Source organism: Passer montanus, unplaced genomic scaffold (genome assembly GCF_014805655.1).
Source record: "Passer montanus isolate IOZ18808 unplaced genomic scaffold, ASM1480565v1 scaffold224, whole genome shotgun sequence".
Classification (NCBI taxonomy): Eukaryota; Metazoa; Chordata; class Aves; order Passeriformes; family Passeridae; genus Passer; species Passer montanus.
This window is the reverse complement of record NW_024366860.1, coordinates 272,193-285,598: the sequence shown is the minus strand read 5'-3', so window position 1 is coordinate 285,598 and position 13,406 is coordinate 272,193. Positions and strand designations below refer to the sequence as shown.

The window sequence follows — 13,406 nt, the reverse complement described above, 5'->3', positions numbered from 1 at the left end:
ATCCCTGAGGGTGCTGGGACACAGATCCCTCGGGATGTGGATTCAGCTCCCCGGGTGCTGCGGCTCCGTGCCCGGGGCTGGGCTGATCCCGGCTCTGATCCCTCGGGAGCCGCTCCGGGAGGGGGATGCGGGGCCGGGGAGGCTCCGGGGCGCCGCTCCCGGTGGGATCCCTGCCGGTTCCCGGTGTTCCCGGGATTCCCGACCGCTTCCCCGTCGGATCCCGGGATTGCTGGCTGATTCCCGGCTGGTTCCCGACCGGATCCCGGTCGGATCCCGGTGTTCCTGGCAGGATCCCGGTGTTCCCGGTCAGGTCCCGGTGGGATCCCGGTGCTCCCGGCCGCATCCCGGGGTCTCCCCGCGAACAAAGGCCCCGCGGGCAGCACGAGGCCGGGGGGCGGCGCGACCCGCCCCCGGGAGGGCGGGACCGGGAGGGCCCGGGCCGGGAACCGGGAGAGCCCCGGGAGGCACCGGGAGCGCTCCCTGGATTATGTCCCGGATCGAGTCGCTGTCCCGGGCCAGGAGCGAGCGAGCCAAGGTGGGTCCCGGGCAGCGCCGCCCCCCCGAGCGGGGACCCCCCTTTCCCGGCCCGTTTTGGGGTTCGGGGGGGGCTCGTCCCTCCCTGCTCCGATTTGGGGGGGCGGGAGGGGTCACCCCATCCCTCATCCCGCGGGGGTCTGGGTTTTTTGGGGGGGGGGATTTGGGTTTTTTGGGGTTTTTTTTGTGTTTTTTAAAACAAATGCAAATCAAGCATGCCATCAAGTTTTCTGCACCTAAAAAAAAAAAAAAAAAAAAAAAAAAAAAAAAAAAAAGAGGGGGGGGGGGGGGGGGGGGGGGGGGAAAGGGGAGTTAGGGGTAAAAAAGGGGAATTAACAGGGGGGGAAAAAAAAGAGGGGGAAAGGGGGAAAATCGGTTAAAAAGGGAAATAAAGTAAAAAAGGGAGATGAAGATAAAAAGGAAAAAAACGGTTAAAAAGGGGGAAGGCGTGAAGATAAAGAAGGAAAGAAAATCGGCGGGGGGAAGGGAAGAAAAGCAGAAAGAAAATCGGGGTGGAAAAGGGGAGAAAAGCAGAAAGATAAAGGGAAGAAAAGGAGAAAATAAAGGGAAGAAAAGCAGAAAGATAAAGGGAAGAAAAGCAGAAAGAGAAAGGGAAGAAAAGGAGAAAGAGAAAGGAAAGAAAAGCAGGAAAATAAAGGGAAGAAAAGGAGAAAAATAAAGGAAAGAAAAGGAGAAAAATAAAGGAAAGAAAGTGAAGGGAAAGAGAGGAGAGGGGGAAAATGGGGGAAAAGAATAAAGGGAAATCAAAGCAAAAAAAAAGACAGAAAAAGAAAGGCAGGAAAATGAAGGAAGGAAAAAAAGAAAAGAAAAGAAATGAACAAAAAACGGAGGAAAAGCGGAGAAAAACAAACAAAACCGGCGGGGCGAGGGGGAAATCAAAGGAAAACAAACGAGGGGCGGACCCGGCGCGGGGCGCGGCGATGTCGCGGCGATGTCGCGGCGATGTCGCGGCCGGAGGCGCCGCCGGGCTCGGGGAGGGGTCCCGGGGGTCCCGGCCTGGGGGGTCCGGGATGTGCTGCTGCTCCTGCGCCCCGTTCCCGGCCGATGGGGAGGCGGAGGGACCCCCGAGGGCGGAGAGGGTGAGACCCCCGCGGCTGGGGACACGGGGGGACACGGGGGGCCCGTGCCTGGGGTCCCGCTGGGGTCTCACTGCTGCTCCAAGGGGTCCCAGAGGTGCCCGAGGGGTCCCAAAGGTGCCCAGGGGGGTCTCAAAGGTGGCCAGGGGGGTCTCAGAGGTGCCCAAGGGGTCCCAGAGGTGCCCAAGGGGGTCCCAAGGGGTCCCAAAGGTGCCTGTGGGGGTCCCAAAGGTGCCCGTGGGGGTCCCGGAGGTGCCCAGGGGGTCCCAGAGGTGCTCAAAGGGGTCCCAAAGGTGTCCACGGGGGTCCCAGGGGTGTCCAAGGGGGTTCCAAAAGTGCTCAAAGGGGTACCAAAGGTGCCCCCAGAGGTGACCAAAGGGGTCCTAGAAGTGCCCAAGGAGGTCCCAAAGGTGCTCAAGGGGGTCCCAAAAGTGTTCAAGGGGGTCTCAGAGGTGCCCAAGGGGTCCCAGAGGTGCCCAAGGGGGTTCCAAAAGTGCTCAAAGGGGTCCCAAAGGTGCCCATGGGGTCCCAAAGGTGCCCAAGGGGGTCCCAGAGGTGCTCAAAGGGGTCCCAAAGGTGTCCACGGGGGTCCCAGGGGTGTCCAAGGGGGTTCCAAAAGTGCTCAAAGGGGTACCAAAGGTGCCCAAGGGGTCCCAAAGGTGCTCAAGGGGGTCCCAGAGGTGCCCAGGGGGGTCCCAAAGCTGCCCAAGGGGTCCCAAAGGTGCCCAAGGGGGTCCCAGGGGTGCCTAAGGGGTCCCAAAAGTGCTCAAGAGGGTCCCAAAGGTGCTCAAGGGGGTCCCAGGCAGCCCCGTCAGGCGCCCGGTGCCGCTGTCCGGGCAGGGCAAGGACAAGGAGAGGATGAAGGAGGCCAAGGAGAAGGACGCGCGCTACACCAACGGGCACCTGTTCACCACCATCTCCGTGTCGGGCATGACCATGTGCTTCGCCTGCAACAAGAGCATCACGGCCAAGGAAGCGCTCGTGTGCCCCAGTGAGTGCCAGGGGGGGCTGGCACGGGGATGTGGCAGGGCGGGGGTGACGCGGTGGGGTGGCCGGGGTGGCTTTGCCAGGGTGGGATTGATGGGGTGGCATTGCCAGGGTGGCATTGCCAAGATGACATTTCCAGGGTGGCATTGCTGGGGTGGCATTGCCAGGGGCAGAATTGCCAGGGTGGCTTTGCTGCAGTGGCTTTGCCAGGGTGAATTTGATAGGGTGGCATTGCCAGGGTGACATTTCCAGGGTGGCATTGCTAGGGTGGCGTTGCCAGGGGCAGAATTGCCAGGGTGGCATTGCTGCAGTTGCATGGCTGGGGTGGCTTTGCCAGGGTGGGATTGCCAAGATGACATTTACAGGGTGGCATTGCCGGGGGCAGAATTGCCAGGGTGGCTTTGCTGCAGTGGCTTTGCCAGGGTGGATTTTATGGGGTGGCTTTGCCAGGTTGGCATGGCTGGGGTGGCTTTGCCAAGGTGGATTTGATGGGGTGGCTTTGCCAGGGTGGCTTTTCCAGGGACAGAATTGCCAGGGTGGCATTGCTGCAGTGGCTTTGCCAGGGTGAATTTGCCAGGATGACATTTCCAGGGCAGAATTGCCAGGGTGGCATGGCTGGGGTGGCATTGCCAGGGTGGCTTTTCCAGGGCAGAGTTGCCAGGGTGGCTTTGCCGCAGTGGATTTTTTGGGGTGCCTCTCCTGGGGTGTTTTTCCATCATGGTTTTGCCAGGCTGGCAGGGTCGATAGGATGGCATGGCTTCTCCAGGCTGGCTCTGCCAGGGCAGAAATGCCAGGGTGGCCCTGCCAGGATGGCATTTCCAGGCTGGCTTTGCTGCAGTGGCTTTGCCAGGGTGGCTTTGATGGGGTGGCTTTGCCAGGAAGGATTTTCCGGGGTGGCTTTCTCGTGGTGGCTTTGCCACGACGACATTTCCTGGCCAGGCTGGCATTGCCGCAGTGACTTTTGCAGTTGCCAGGGTGGCTTTTCCTGGGGTGGCTTTGCCATGGCGCCTGTGCCGGGGTGGCTTTGCCGCAGTGCCTTTTCTCGGGAGGCTTTTTTTGGGATGCCTTTTTTTGGGGTGGCTCTGCTGGGGCGGGATTGCTGGGGTGGCTTTGCCGCGGCGCGTTTGCCGCAGCGGCTTTTTTGGGACGGCTTTTTTCGGGGTGGCCTTGCCAGGATGACTGTACCCACGGTGCCTTTTCCAAGACGACTTTTCCGGGGTGGCTTTGCTGCGTGGGCGCCGTTCCCAGAGCCCGGTTCGTGCCGGGTTCGTGGCCCGGAGCAGGAGGTGGTTTCTCCATTTCTCCAGCCTGGCACATGGCAGCTCCCCGGCGCTGCTGGCCCCAGGCTGGCACGGTGCCCTGGGCGTGGGGCAGCTGCTGGGTGGCAGCTGCAGCCGCGGGTGACCCGCGCCCACCCGCGTCCCCACCGCATCTGCCGCCGTCGCTCTGCCGGCACCGGGGGAGGAGGGGTGGCAGAGGGTCCCCGCGGCCTCTCGGTCACCTCTCGGTGTCCCCCAGCCTGCAACGTCACCATCCACAACCGCTGCAAGGACACGCTGCCCAACTGCACCAAGGTGAAGCAGAAGGTGAGCCGGGCTGAGGGGTGCGTGGGGAAGGGGCAGCGGGGGGGATGTGGCACTGGGGACACGCGGGGACAGTGACGCGGGGACGGGGACGGTGACGCTTCTGCTCCCCCGCAGCAGCAGAAGGCGGCGCTGCTGAAGAACAGCTCAGCCCTGCAGTCGGTGTCCCTGCGCAACAAGAGTGAGCGGGGGAGCTCCTTCCCTTCCCTTCCCTTCCCTTCCCTTCCCTTCCCTTCCCTTCCCTTCCCTTCCCTTCNCCCCTCCCCTCCCCTTCCCCGTGTCCCTGCCCAGCCCGGGGGGTGCCAGGGGGGTCCCAGCGCCCACGCCCCGCCGTGCCCCCCCAGATGCCATCCGGGAGCGCCCCAATTCTGCCATCTACCCCTCGGAGAGCTTCCGGCAGACGCTGCTGGGGCCCCGCCGCGGCCGCCCCTCCTTGTCCCTCTCCAAGAGCGTCTCCACCACCAACATCTCGGGGTAAGGGCGGGAAAGGAGGGCGACAGGGGGCTCCGGGGGTGTCCCCAGCGTCCCCATGGCGTGCCACCCCTCTCCCCCAGCACGTTCAACGATGACTCTCCGCTGGGAATCCGGCGGATCCTGTCCCAGTCCACGGATTCCCTCAACATGCGCAACCGCACGCTCTCGGTGGAGTCGCTGATCGACGAAGGTGGGGACGCGTGGGGGCGGCTTGGGGACACGGGGGGGGACACGCGGGGACTCCACGTCCCGCTGCCGTCACCCGCAGGCCCTGACGTCATCCTGAGCCAGCTGCTGAGCGACCTGGAGGCCGACGGGAAGGAGTTCGAGGCGGATTCCTGGAGCCTGGCGGTGGATAACAGCTTCCTGCAGCAGCACCGCATGGACGTCATGAAGCGGCAGGACGTCATCTACGGTGAGGGGACAGGGACACGGACAGGGACACGGACAGGGACACGGACAGGGACACGGACAGGGACACGGACAGGGACACGGACAGGGACACGGACAGGGACACGGACAGGGACACGGACAGGGACACGGACAGGGACACGGACAGGGACACGGACAGGGACACGGACAGGGACACGGACAGGGACACGGACAGGGACACGGACAGGGACACGGACAGGGACACGGACAGGGACACGGACAGGGACACGGACAGGGACACGGACAGGGACACGGACAGGGACACGGACAGGGACACGGACAGGGACACGGACAGGGACACGGACAGGGACACGGACAGGGACAGGGACCCGGACAGGGAACAGGGGGACAGGGGACAGGGACACGGGACAGGGACAGGGACAGGGGCAGGGACACGGGGACACGGGGACAGGGGCAGGGACACGGGGACAAGGGACAGGGACAGGGGACACGGGACAGGGACAGGGGACACGGGACAGGGACAGGGGACACGGGGACAGGGATGGGGATGCAGGGATGGGGACATGGGGACATGGGAACACAGGGACAGGGGACACGGGGACATGGGGACATGGGGACATGGGGACATGGGGACAGGGATGGGATGCAGGGATGGGGACATGGGGAAGGACAGAGGGTGCAGGGACAGGAGGCAGTCATGAGGACACAGGGCCAGGCTGGGTGGCTGTCCCTGTCCCCAGGGGTGTGTCCCTATCCCTTGGGTTGTGTCCCTGTATCCTGGGCGTGTCCCTGTGGCATGTCCCTGTCCCTGTGGTGTGTCCCTGTGATGTGTCCCTGCCCCTGTGGTGTCCCTGTCCCCATGGTGTGTCCCCATGGTGTGTCCCTCTCCCTGGGGATGTGTCCCTGTCCCCTGGATGTGTCCGTGTCCCCATGCCATGTCCCTGTGTCGTGTCCCTGTCCCCATGGTGTGTCCCTGTCCCTGTGTCGTGTCCCTGTCCCTGTGGTCTGTCCCTGTCCCCATGCCATGTCCCTGTGATATGTCCGTGTCCCCATGCCCTGTCCCCGTGCCGTGTCCCTGTCCCCGTGCCGTGTCCGTGTCCCCATGCCCTGTCCCCGTGCTGTGTCCCTGTCCCCGTGCCGTGTCCGTGTCCCCATGCCCTGTCCCCGTGCTGTGTCCCTGTCCCCGTGCCGTGTCCCTGTCCCTGTGATGTGTCCCCGTGCGTGTCCCTGTCCCCGTGCGTGTCCGTGTCCCCGGGCCGTGTCCCTGTCCCCGAGCCGTGTCCCTGTCCCCATGCCATGTCCGTGTCCCCGGGCCCGTCCCGCCCCGAGTGACGCGCCGTGCCCCCGCAGAGCTGATGCAGACGGAGCTGCACCACGTGCGCACGCTGAAGATCATGGGCGCCCTGTTCCGCAGGGCCATGCTGGAGGAGCTGCAGCTGGACCCGGGCACCGTGCAGCGCATCTTCCCCTGCCTCGACGAGCTCAGCCACATCCACCAGCGCTTCCTGGCGCAGCTCCTGGAGCGGCGCCGCGCCTCGCTGGCCCGCGACAGCAACAAGAACTTCGTCATCGAGCGCCTCGGGGACATCCTGGTCACCCAGGTGGGCACGGGGAGGGGTGGGCAGGGGGAGCAGGGGATGGGGGTGGGCAGGGGGAGCAGGGGATGGGGGTGGTGTATCATATCATATATGAAATCATAGTATATGAAATTATATCCTATGATATGAAATTATATAAAATTATACTATATCATCATAACATACTATATGAAATTATACTATATTATCATACCATATTATATGAAATTATATCATATGAAATTATAAGAAATTATATGATATTATACTATATTATGTGAAATTATATTATATGAAATTATATGAAATTACATGAAATTATACTATATCATCATGTCATATTATATAAAATTATATTATATGAAATTATATGATATTATACGATATGAAGTTACCTACTAGAACTGTACTAAGCTGTGGAGGAAAGGGTACATCAGAAGGCTAGAAAAGAATGAACAATTAAACCCGTGACTCCTCAGAGCCTCCACACTGCTGGACCTTGATTGGTCATTAAGCACAAACCGATCATGCGTTGATGAACAATTCCCAATCACATCCCCGAGCAGCAGAGAGGGAGAAGCTGCAGCTTCCCGGCAGGAAATCCTGGCCAGGGGAACCTTCCCAGAAAATGTCACAGTGACACGGGGCAGAGGATTGGGGGGACAGGGGGTGGGACTGCGGGGGACCTGGGAGAGAGGGACGGCTTCGGGGTGGGGATGGCAGGGGGACGCTGTCATGGATGTCCCTTCACTGTCACTGATGTCCCCTTGCTCTCCCTGTTGTCCCTTTCCCCTCACTGATGTCCCGTCGCTCTCATTGTCCCCGCTGTCCTCTCGCCCCTGCTGTCCCCTCTCTGTCCCCTCTATCCCCTCACTCTCACCAATGTCACCTCTCTGCACTGTCACAAACGTCCTCTCACTCTCACCAATGTCCCCTCACTGTCCCTGATGTCCCCTCGCTCTCCCTGCTGTCCCCTCATTGTCCCCGCTGTCCTCTCGTCCCTGCTGTCCCCTCTCTGTCCCCTCTATCCCCTCACTCTCACCAATGTCACCTCTCTGTCCCTGATGTCCCCTCACTGTCCCCACTGTCCCCGCTGTCCCTGTCCCCTCTCTGTCCCCTCACTGTCCCCGCTGTCCCCTCTCTGTCCCCGCTGTCCCCCGTGCAGTTCTCGGGCCCGAGCGCGGAGCAGCTGCGCAAAGCCTACGCCGAGTTCTGCAGCAAGCACACCAAGGCGCTCAAGGAGTACAAGGACCTGCTGGCCCGGGACAAGCGCTTCCAGCAGTTCATCCGGGTGGGCCCGGGACCCCCGGGCGGGGGACGGGGGTCTCTGTGCTCCATGGGACCCCCGGGCTGAGGATCAGGGTCTGCATCCTCTGGGGGACCCCTGGGATGAGGGTTGGGGTCTCCATCATCTGGGGAACTCCTGGGATGGGGGTCTCTGTCCTTTGGGGGACCCCCGGGATGGGGGTTGGGGTCTCCATCCTCTGGGAGACCCCCAGGCTGAGGGTTGGGGTCCCCCGGCACATCCTAGTGAAAAACCCTTCTCCCACCTCCGTGCCTCAGTTTCCCCGACTTGTGTCCCTCCCTCACTGAGCTCCGGGGGTCTCTGCTTTGCGGGGAGGGGGGGTCCCTGATGGAGGGGGGTCCCTGAAGGAGGGGTATCACTGATGGAGGGGGGTCCCTGCTGACGGGGGTCCCTGCTGACAGGGATTCCAGGACCCAGCGGGTGACACGGTCCCCCCTCCTGCGCCGCCACGGTGTCCCCGAGTGCATCCTGCTGGTGACGCAGCGCATCACCAAGTACCCCGTGCTCATCGAGCGCATCCTCAAGAATTCCAAAGGTACCGCGGCGGGGTCGGGAAGGGGCAGGGACCCCCCCGGGCGGGGCGGGGGGCAGGGATTCCAGGAATTCCAGCTCCCCTCCCCTGCCGGCAGACAACGAGGGGGACTGCGCCGACCTGTCGCGGGCGCTGCGCCTGGTGAAGGAGCTGCTGTCGGCCGTGGACGAGGAGGTTCACGCCTGGGAGCTCCGCGGGCGCCTCTGGGACGTTTTCCGGCGCGTGGATCCCCGCGCCAAGGTGCCGCTGCTCTGGGACAGCCGGCCCGGGGCCTTCGGCAGGGACGAGCTGCTCCGCAGGAAGCTGGTGCACAGCGGGGGGATGCTCTGGAAAACCGCGGCCGGGCGCTTCAAAGGTGGGACGTGGGGGGAAAAGTGGGACTGGGGGGTGTTCCAGGGAGTGGGGAGGCTGGGGAAGGACCTGACAGGTGGGGATGGCTGTGGAGGAGGAGGCTGGCAGAGCCTCTCTGGATTTGGGGTCAGAGCCCCTCTGGATTTGGGGTCAGAGCCTCTCTGGATTTGGGGTCAGAGCCCCTCTGGATTTGGGGTCAGCCAAACGGGGGGGCTCAGCGGGGTTCACCCTCACTCACCCCGGCTCATCGCAGACGTGCTGGTGCTGCTGATGACGGACGTGCTGGTGTTCCTGCAAGAGAAGGACCAGAAATACACCTTCCCCATGCTGGTGAGTGAATAAATGCACCTTCTCCTTTCTGCTGAGCTAAATGCACCTTCCCCATGCTGGTGAGTGAATAAATGCAACTTCCCAGTTCTGGTGAACTAAATAAATACACCTTCCCCACCCTGGTGAGATAAATAAATGCACCTTCCCCGTTCTCCTGAGCTAAATACACTTTCCCCATTCTGGTGAGGTAAATAAATACACTTTCCCTGTTCTGGTGAGATAAATAATTGCACCTCCCCACGCTGCTGAGCCGCCCCCTCCTCACCCCGACCCCCGGGGGGGCCCTGGGGCCGCGTTCCCTGCTGGCAGCGCTCCCCAATCCCGCAGGACAAGCCGGCCGTCATCTCCCTGCAAAACCTGATCGTGAGGGACATCGCCAACCAGGAGAAGGGCATGTTCCTGATCAGCGCCGCGCCGCCCGAGATGTACGAGGTGCACGCGGCCTCCCGGGACGACCGCAACCACTGGATGAAGGTCATCCAGCAGGCCGTCAGCCTGTGAGTGTCCCCGGGGGCCTGGGGACACCTGGGGACCCCCCCGGGACGGCTGGGAACTGTTGGGGGGTCTGCGGTTGCAGGGTGGGTGATTGGGTGGAGGGGAAAGCGGGGGGGTGTGGGGTGGTGGGTTGGGGGTCCTGGTTCTGATCCCCCCATCCCGGCCCTGCCAGCTGTCCCAGCCGCCAGGATTTCCCCCTGATCGAGACGGAGACGGAAGCGTCCTTGAGGAAGCTGAAAGGTGGGGGCTCGTCCCGTCCTGTGCATCCCATCCTGTGCATCCCGTCCTGTGCATCCCGTCCTGTGCATCCCATCCTGTGCATCCCGTCCTGTGCATCCAGTCCCATCCCATCCCATTGATCCCATCCCATCCTGTGCATCCTGTCCTGTGCATCCCATCCCATCCTGTGCTTCCCATCCCATCCCATCCCATCGTGTGCATCCCATTGATCCCATCCCCTCAATCCCATTGACCCCATCCCACTGATCCCATTGATCCCACCCCAGTGTTCCCATGCAATTGATCCCATTGATCCCATTGACCCCATCCCATCAATCCCATTGATCCCACCCTATTGATCCCACCCTACTGATCCCATTGATCCCACCCCATCAATCCCACTGATCCCATTGATCCCACCCCATTGATCCCATCCCATCAATCCCATCCATCCCACTCCACTGATCCCATCCCATCCCACTGATCCCACCCCACCCCATTGATTCCATTCCCTCCCACTGATCCCATCCCATTCAATCCCATTGATCTCACCCCATTGATCCCATTGACCCCATCCCATCAATCCCATTGACCCCATTGATCCCATCCCACCCCATTGATCCCATCCCCTTCATCCCATTGATCCCATTGACCCCATCCCATTGATCCCATTGATCCCATTGATCCCATTAACCCCATCCCATCAATCCCATCATTCCCACCCCCTCGCTCCCCCCTTGCTATCCCATCCTGTGCATCCCATCCCATTGATCCTATTGATCCCATCCTATCTATGCCATCCCATTGATCCCATTGATCCCACCCCATTGTTCCCATCCCCTCAATCCCATTGACCCCATCCCACTGATCCCATTGATCCCACCCCAGTGTTCCCATCCGATTGATCCCATTGATCCCACCCCATTGATCCCACCCTATTGATCCCATTGACCCCATCCCATCAATCCCATTGATCCCATTGACCCCATCCCATCAATCCCATTGATCCCATTGACCCATCCCATTGATCCCATTGATCCCATTGATCCCATTAACCCCATCCCATCAATCCCATCGTTCCCACCCCCTCGCTCCCCCTTTGCTGACCCCATTCCCGCTGTGCCCCCCAGAGCGGATGGAGCAGCACGACCGCCAGATCGCGGCGCTGCTGGAGGACAAGGTGGGGATTTTTGCCGACATGCTGGCGCTGGGCAGCGGCTGCTCCGAGCCCCCCGCGGCCCCCCGCGGGACCCCCTTCCCCGGGGACCCCGCCCGGGGCCCCCGCGGGGACCTGCTGCTGCACGACGCCATCCGGGAAGGTACGGGCGCTCGGGGGAGAGGGGAGCTGGGGCCTCCACCGGGGGTGGGATGGAGACTGCTGGGTGCCCCGGGGTGCTCTGGGGTGGGATGGAGACTTCTGGATGCTCTGGGGTGGGATGGAAACTTCTGGATACCCCAGGATGCTCTGGGACGCTCCAGGATGGGGAAACTGAGGCAGGGGTCCTGCACATGAGAGAGGTGATGCAAGGTAGGGAGGGGATGCTCCAGGGTGGGATGGAAACTTCTGGATGCCCCAGGATGTTCTGGGTTGGGATGGAAACTTCTGGATGTCCCAGGATGCTCTGGGACACTCCAGGATGGGGAAACTGAGGCAGGGGCGGGGCTGACGCTGAATCCCCCACAGTGGAGTGCCTGAAGGAGATTTTCACGGGATGCAGCCGGGACCGGGACCAGAACCAGAACCAGAACCACCCCCCCGAGGCCGAGAGCTGCCCCAGCCCCAGCGCCAGCAGTAAGGGGGGGACACGGGGAGGGGTCTCTGGGTTGGGGGCGACCCCCGGGACCCCCGTGGGGCTCAGCCAGCCTCCCCCTGCAGACGGTGACTCCGGCAGCATCAACGGCTCCGTGGAATTCCGGGCGGATCCGGACGCCGGGCAGAGGGTGAGCTGGGGAGGGGGCACTGAGGGGCACAGCTGGGGACCCCCACCCCGCCGTGGGACCCTCAGTGTCACCCCCCTCTCTCCACAGGACGGGAATGGGAACCAGGTCCCGCCCAGGGGATCCCAGGAGGTGAGGAAAGGGTTTGGGGACCCCCGTGGTGGCTCAGGGTGTCCCCCCCAGTGTGGCACTCGGGGTCACATCCCCCCCCCAACCCAAATCGTGCCCCCCACAGGAGATCAACCAGCACCTGGTGAACCTCTACGGGCTCCTGCTGCGGCTGCAGGTGGGACAGGGGGACAGGAGGGGACGAGGGGGTGCCCCAGGGGACGTCACCTTGCCCTATTCCCCCTTTTTTACCTTTTTTCCCCCCATTTTCCCACTTTTTTACCTTTTTTTCCTATTTCTCCCATTTTTTCCCAGGGACGGGGGGGTGCCCCAGGGGATGAGGGGGTACCCCCGGGGGTGAGGGGGTCCCCCTGCCCAGACCCATCCTGCCCCCAAATCCATTCCATCCTCTTTCTCCCCCTTCGTTCCCTTCCCATTCCCCTCTTTCTCCTCATTGCTCCCTGCTCCCTCTTGCCCTTTTCCCCCCCTTTTTTACCATTTTCCCCTTTTCCCCCCTTTCTTCCTCCTTTCCCCCTTTTCCCCCTTTTCCTCTCTTTCCCCCCTTTTCCCACTTTCCTTTTATTCACTTTTCCCTTTTATTTCAGTTTTTCCTTTTCCCTCTTTTTCCTTTCCTCCCTCCTCACTTTCCCCTTTTTTGCTTTCTTTTTTTCCTTCCCCGGGACGAGCTGGAATTCCGGGGAAGCGACCCCGAGCGGCTGCGGGAGGCCGAGGACACCCTGGATGTGCTCCTGGAGGATGAGGGGGGCCTGGGGGGCCGCCACTCCCCCCCCGCCAGCCCCCGAGGTGGGTCCCTGTTTGTGGGGAGGGCAGATCCCACCCTGGGGTCCCGGTTTTATTTTGGGGAAGGGTTGACCTGGAGTTTTCCCGCAGATTTCCTGAGGATGCAGGATATTCCCGAGGAGGCGGAGAACAGCCAGGAGCTGAAGGAGGGCGATGGGGACAGTTAGGGACCCCCGCAGCCCCCCCAGCACCCCCCGATCCCCCCCCAGGACACGCCGGGGGCTGGATCCAGCTGTGGGGGGATGGGGACGCTGCTATTCCCACGGGAACTGCGGGGAGGGGGGGTCCAGTCGCCCCCTCCCCTAATCCAGCCCGGGGGCACAGGGGTGACATCGTGTCCCTCCTCTTCCCGCTGGGATTTATTTATTTATTTGGATGTTTTGGGGTGCGGGAGGCGGCCCCGGGGTGGGGTGGGGGGACAGTGACGCCCCCTTCCCCGGTGTCGGGGGGCTGCCCAAGGGTGGGGCGGGGAGGGACGGGGTCCCCGCGGCTTAACTGTAAAAACAAAGGACAAAAGAAATGGAAAATATTAAAAAAAAATTTGGAAAATCGTGAAAATGAAGAGTTTGGAGCTGAAATGAAGCGGGTGCGGGGAGGCTGGGGAGGGGTCTCAGCCGGGGGGCGATGGGGGCGGCTTTGGGGCGCACCCGCAGGGCGGGGCCGGGTGAGTGAATAAATGCA

The 13,406-nt window shown here is 62.1% G+C and overlaps 1 protein-coding gene and 1 long non-coding RNA gene across 2 annotated transcripts in view; both read left to right on the top strand.

The window, feature by feature from the left end:
• Positions 1-311: 311 nt before the first annotated feature.
• LOC120502616 overlaps positions 312-13,406 on the top strand; it is a 19,020-nt gene continuing 5,925 nt past the window's right edge. Inside the window, exons 1-22 of the mRNA XM_039710189.1 lie at positions 312-535; positions 2,472-2,622; positions 4,137-4,204; positions 4,319-4,382; positions 4,546-4,675; positions 4,756-4,865; positions 4,944-5,090; positions 6,419-6,669; positions 7,811-7,936; positions 8,369-8,486; positions 8,581-8,838; positions 9,088-9,164; positions 9,492-9,661; positions 9,832-9,899; positions 11,009-11,197; positions 11,563-11,670; positions 11,755-11,819; positions 11,907-11,948; positions 12,052-12,147; positions 12,264-12,440; positions 12,611-12,728; positions 12,816-12,887. Of these exons, the coding sequence (XP_039566123.1) occupies positions 488-535; positions 2,472-2,622; positions 4,137-4,204; positions 4,319-4,382; positions 4,546-4,675; positions 4,756-4,865; positions 4,944-5,090; positions 6,419-6,669; positions 7,811-7,936; positions 8,369-8,486; positions 8,581-8,838; positions 9,088-9,164; positions 9,492-9,661; positions 9,832-9,899; positions 11,009-11,197; positions 11,563-11,670; positions 11,755-11,819; positions 11,907-11,948; positions 12,052-12,147; positions 12,264-12,440; positions 12,611-12,728; positions 12,816-12,887 (2,653 nt within the window). The 5' untranslated portion in view covers positions 312-487. The remainder of the gene's footprint in view (positions 536-2,471; positions 2,623-4,136; positions 4,205-4,318; positions 4,383-4,545; positions 4,676-4,755; positions 4,866-4,943; positions 5,091-6,418; positions 6,670-7,810; positions 7,937-8,368; positions 8,487-8,580; positions 8,839-9,087; positions 9,165-9,491; positions 9,662-9,831; positions 9,900-11,008; positions 11,198-11,562; positions 11,671-11,754; positions 11,820-11,906; positions 11,949-12,051; positions 12,148-12,263; positions 12,441-12,610; positions 12,729-12,815; positions 12,888-13,406) is intronic.
• On the top strand, positions 12,599-13,265 carry LOC120502609. The gene is made up of 2 exons (XR_005627556.1): positions 12,599-12,728; positions 12,816-13,265. It is a non-coding gene; the product is annotated as an uncharacterized LOC120502609 (long non-coding RNA).